This window comes from Orycteropus afer, unplaced genomic scaffold (assembly GCF_000298275.1).
Source record: "Orycteropus afer afer isolate SDZICR_OR568_19922 unplaced genomic scaffold, OryAfe1.0 scaffold00360, whole genome shotgun sequence".
Classification (NCBI taxonomy): Eukaryota; Metazoa; Chordata; class Mammalia; order Tubulidentata; family Orycteropodidae; genus Orycteropus; species Orycteropus afer.
The window spans coordinates 244,276-248,509 of record NW_006921947.1 but is presented as its reverse complement, the minus strand read 5'-3'; the positions used below and the strand labels follow the sequence as shown (position 1 = coordinate 248,509).

The 4,234-nt window shown below is 49.6% G+C and overlaps 1 protein-coding gene across 1 annotated transcript in view; it reads right to left on the bottom strand.

Moving 5' to 3' along the window:
- Positions 1-3,692, bottom strand: part of EGFL6 (EGF like domain multiple 6) — a 106,802-nt gene extending 103,110 nt beyond the window's left edge. Inside the window, exon 1 of the mRNA XM_007952839.1 lies at positions 3,619-3,692. Coding sequence (XP_007951030.1) covers positions 3,619-3,692 — 74 coding nt within the window. The remainder of the gene's footprint in view (positions 1-3,618) is intronic.
- Positions 3,693-4,234: the final 542 nt, after the last annotated feature.

Here is a 4,234-nt window from a genome sequence, read left to right as displayed (position 1 = left end):
AAATTCACTTTCCATACAGTAGTTCACATATACTTTGTCTCATGACATTGACTACAATTTCCCAAAATGCAATAGCTCCCCTCCCACTTCCTCCCCATGTTACCTCTTCCCTGTGTGCTTCCGTCCATGCACTCCTGCCCCCCAGATGTCTCCCTGTGCATACACAGTCCTTCTATTCCCCGATGATTTTTTTTTAAATTGTGATTTGGGTGAAAATTTACAGAGCAAATTCACTTTCCATACAGCAGTTCATATACACTTTGTCTCGTGACATTGACTACAATTTACTCCAATGCAACAACTCCCCTCCCACTTCCTCCCGATAATTACCACTTCCCAGTGTCCATCGCTCCATGCCCTCCTGCCCCCTGAGCTGTCTCCCTGTGCATAAACAGCCCTTCTTTCTCCATGATTGTTCTCTCCAAGGAGTGTATCTACCTCAGGTAAATGTTCAACTCATATGCCAGTCTTAGAACAACTGTTTCTAACCACATGTTTCAAAGAAAAAAGTAAAAGAAACAGGTGATGTTAATTTTAGGAACCTATTTCATCTAATGGAGTATATTCACAATATTAACATTTCAACATGTGATCAATAAAAAAATGAGATATTTTACATTCTGTTTTTCAGACTAAATTCTCAAAATCTTACATATCTTTTACACTTACAACCCATCTCATTTCAGGCTGGCTGCATTTCAGGTGCTCATTGAGTAGTACAAGGCTTGAGCATCTAAACAGTTCCAGTTCCCAAGGGCATGCATGCAAAAGTGTAAGGTTCAAGCCCAGCTCTGATCAGGTAAGTGCATGCTCCTATAATGGTTTATTCATTCCATGGGTGTTAGTCGAGTATCATGCACCAAATACCACTTAAGAGGCCTAGAATTTTCTAGGTCACTAAAATCATGGTGTAATGTTTCAATTAAAACACAACAACCTCTGTATACATTCACTAGTTGCTGTTGGGTCAAACCCAACTCGTAGTGATTTCATGGGTGTCACAGTGTAGAACTGTGCTCCATAGAGTTTTTGGAAGCAGATGGCCAGACTTTTCTTCCCAGGGACCTCTGGGTGGACTGGAACATGCAGCCTTCGGTTGGCAGTCAAGTGTGTTAACTGTGCTTGCACCACCCATGGACTCCATGGGACACTTTGTAACCTCTTGGTTAGTTAGTACTCAAGTGCTGGACCACTGGTGCCACCCAGAGACTCCGGTGTATACATTAGACATCTGTATACAGTAGCCGCAGTTTTTGGTATAAATTATGAAACCCCAGGAAATAACCTCAGGAAATACCCAGGAGGCACACATCTCTGCAGGGTGTGTTGCCTTCTCTGTAAATGTGTCAACTGTGGCTTGATGTCTGGGGTTGATTACATGTGGTTCCCAGGCAGTTCCTGAAGAGTGGGACACTTGACAGCTGGGAGCGTGCTGGAGCAGATAATAAACCCACCAGCTCATGCACCTGATACACCACAAAGAAACCTCGTCTCACATCTTGAAAACTGCAGAACTGCAAAATCCTGACACAGATTCTCTAGTTTAATATTCTTTGGTTGATTCAGTGGCTTTCCGGCTTTTCATTTAATTTGGTGGCACTTTGAAAGTGGAGCTCCTGGAGGTCTGTTTGCTGACCGCTAAAGAACTATTAATCCCTTCTCCAAATAGCACTTGGTCTGTCTTAAGTGAACTTTCTAGCAATACAAGAACCTGCAACGTTCCAGGAAACCGTGATTATGAGCAAATTGCATCTGCTTTTGTCTTTATCGTGAAAAGGAAATTGAAATTTGCGGCCATACATTCTAAGAACCTGGTTTGAAGTTTGTTCTGTTTGAACTTCAGAATCCCTTAATACCTTGGCTGACTCTGATGAAAGATACATTCCTGCAAGTCAAGCAGAATGAGCCCAACTCTCCTTTAGGAAGCTCTCAGCCTACTCTGCCCGGGAATCATAAACTAAGGATCGCTCTAGCACAGTGGTTCTCAGCTGGCGGCGATCTCCCCAGGGGATACTGGGCAATGTCCAGAGACATTCTGGGTTGTCACAACGGGGGAGATGGCTGCTACTAGCATCTAGTTGGTAGAGACCAGGAATGCTGCTAACCATCCTACAGTGCACAGGACAGCCCCCACCCCAACAAATAAGCATCCAGCCCTCAGTATTGGATTACCCAATCAGCAAGGTAAGCACGGGCTTACTTGTGCTTACTTACTAATCGGTAGTGAACAATTTTTTTTAACCACATCAAAGATTCTGCTTCTAGGGATGGCTGCCATCTGTCTCTCTCCCAGCCCTATAGCACCTTCCTAGAGAATCAAAGCCTCCTTTCAAATGTACCGTCCCTGTCAGGGACAGGAGGGGTACTCTGACCTTGCTCACTTGCTTACCGGGGAATCCACTCCTGCCAGCCTCAAAAGTCAATGGTTCCAGATGAGGAAACTCTGACCCCGTGGACATCTAGGTACCAAGCAAGGCATCCACACCAAACCAAACTCAGTACCGTCGAGTTGGACCCCACTTATAGCGACCCCTCCTTGGGTTTCGGAGGCGGTATCACTATGGAAGTAGATTGCCCAACCTTCCTTCTGAGGAGTGGCTGGTGGTTTGAACCGCCAGCTTTCTGGTTAGTAGTCAAATGCCTTAGGCACTATGCTACCAGAGCTCCCAAGCAGCCAGCAAAGTAGGAAGTCTTGTCCAGTGGACATTTCTCAAGAGCCCACTTCAGTGTACTGGTTAAGAGCAGGAACTTGGTCCAGACTGCCTGGGTTTGAATCCTAGTTCCATCACTTACTGGCTGTGCCACCTCTGGCCAATTACTCAACCTCTCTGTGCCTCATTTTCTAATAGTACCTTCTACACAGGGGTGTTAGGAAGTATAAATGGGTTAATATTCTCAACGTGCTTAGAACAGTGCCAGGTCCACAGTGAGCATGACCTAAGTGAGTGTTTACTAGGGGCTTTTGGAAAATAAGTTCTTGGAAAAGTCAGTTTCAGGACTTAGAAAAGTTGATGGGTAGTAAGGAAATGGTTTCGGACTCTGCATTGCCATAAGAGGAACAGGTGGATTTCATGTGACAACTCCACTTTCTCTTCCCAATTCAAGGACCCTCATCAGAGAGGCAGCAGCCAGTATAAGAGGCTGCATCGGGCCGGCTCAGCCCAAGCGCAGCTAACCATAAAGTCCGTGGGTTTCTTACCCTACTTGCACAGCAAAAAGAGTGACTGACAACCAGTTGGAGCCCTCTGGATAAATGGAGAACACAGAACTGCACAGATGCAGCGCCCCGCGCCCACTACACACATGCTTCCACACCCGCCCCTGCAGTCGAGGTCTGCAGAGCACCAAGCCGGCACCTACTCACAGGTCAGCGCCCAGCCTCCCTCCAGTAACCCGCCACACGCAGCCAGGTGGGACTCAGCTGATGCAAGGGGCACTGGGTGCAAAAACTCTCCAAATTGGCGCGGGAGGGAAGCCGGGGTGCGCTCACGGCCTCGGAGCCTTGCAGGAAATTCCGTCTCAGCGTGCACACACACACACACACACACACATACGCGCAGGGGTGCCTAGAGGGACCCGGGACAAAGAGAAGGGGCCCATCGCCAGCTAGCCACTCACCTGGCCGCGCTCCCTAATCCACCTGCCACCCAGGGTAGCAGCAGCGGGAGCGCGAGCCCCCAGGGCGGCCGCATCTTGGCGCTGGGCCTCCCTCCTCTGTCACGATCTCCTGCTCTTCCTCCTGCACCCTCTCGGGAGGGCTCCTTGCCGCGGGATCCCGGCGCAGTGCGGCCACCGCCTGCTCGCTCCGCGGCCGGTTTGGGCTCCACTCCTCCCGCAGCCCCCAGGGCCAGGCACTGCGACGCGGCGCGCGCGGCTTGGAAGAGGTTTGGGGCGCTGGGTCAGGCGCGCAGCGGCTCCTCTGCGGGCGAAGCAGCCCGGGGCGAGCCAACCAGGGAGGGCGGGCCGTGCACCTCTAGCTGGGACCCGCCTCCAGCAGGACCCGCGCATCCTCTGCTCTCTCTGTTCACCAGAAACGTTGCCCAGATTCGGTTCAGTCCTCTCCAGTCGGAGTCACCAAGTACCTTCAACTATTTCAACCGCAGAACTAGTTTGGGTGGTACCTGCTCTGGAGAACCTAAGAATTTAGTTGAGAAGTCAAAGCGGGAACCAGGGATGCATATTCCGAACGAAACTGCTACTTTACTTCTGCTTAAGTCTTTAATACTCTGCCGGG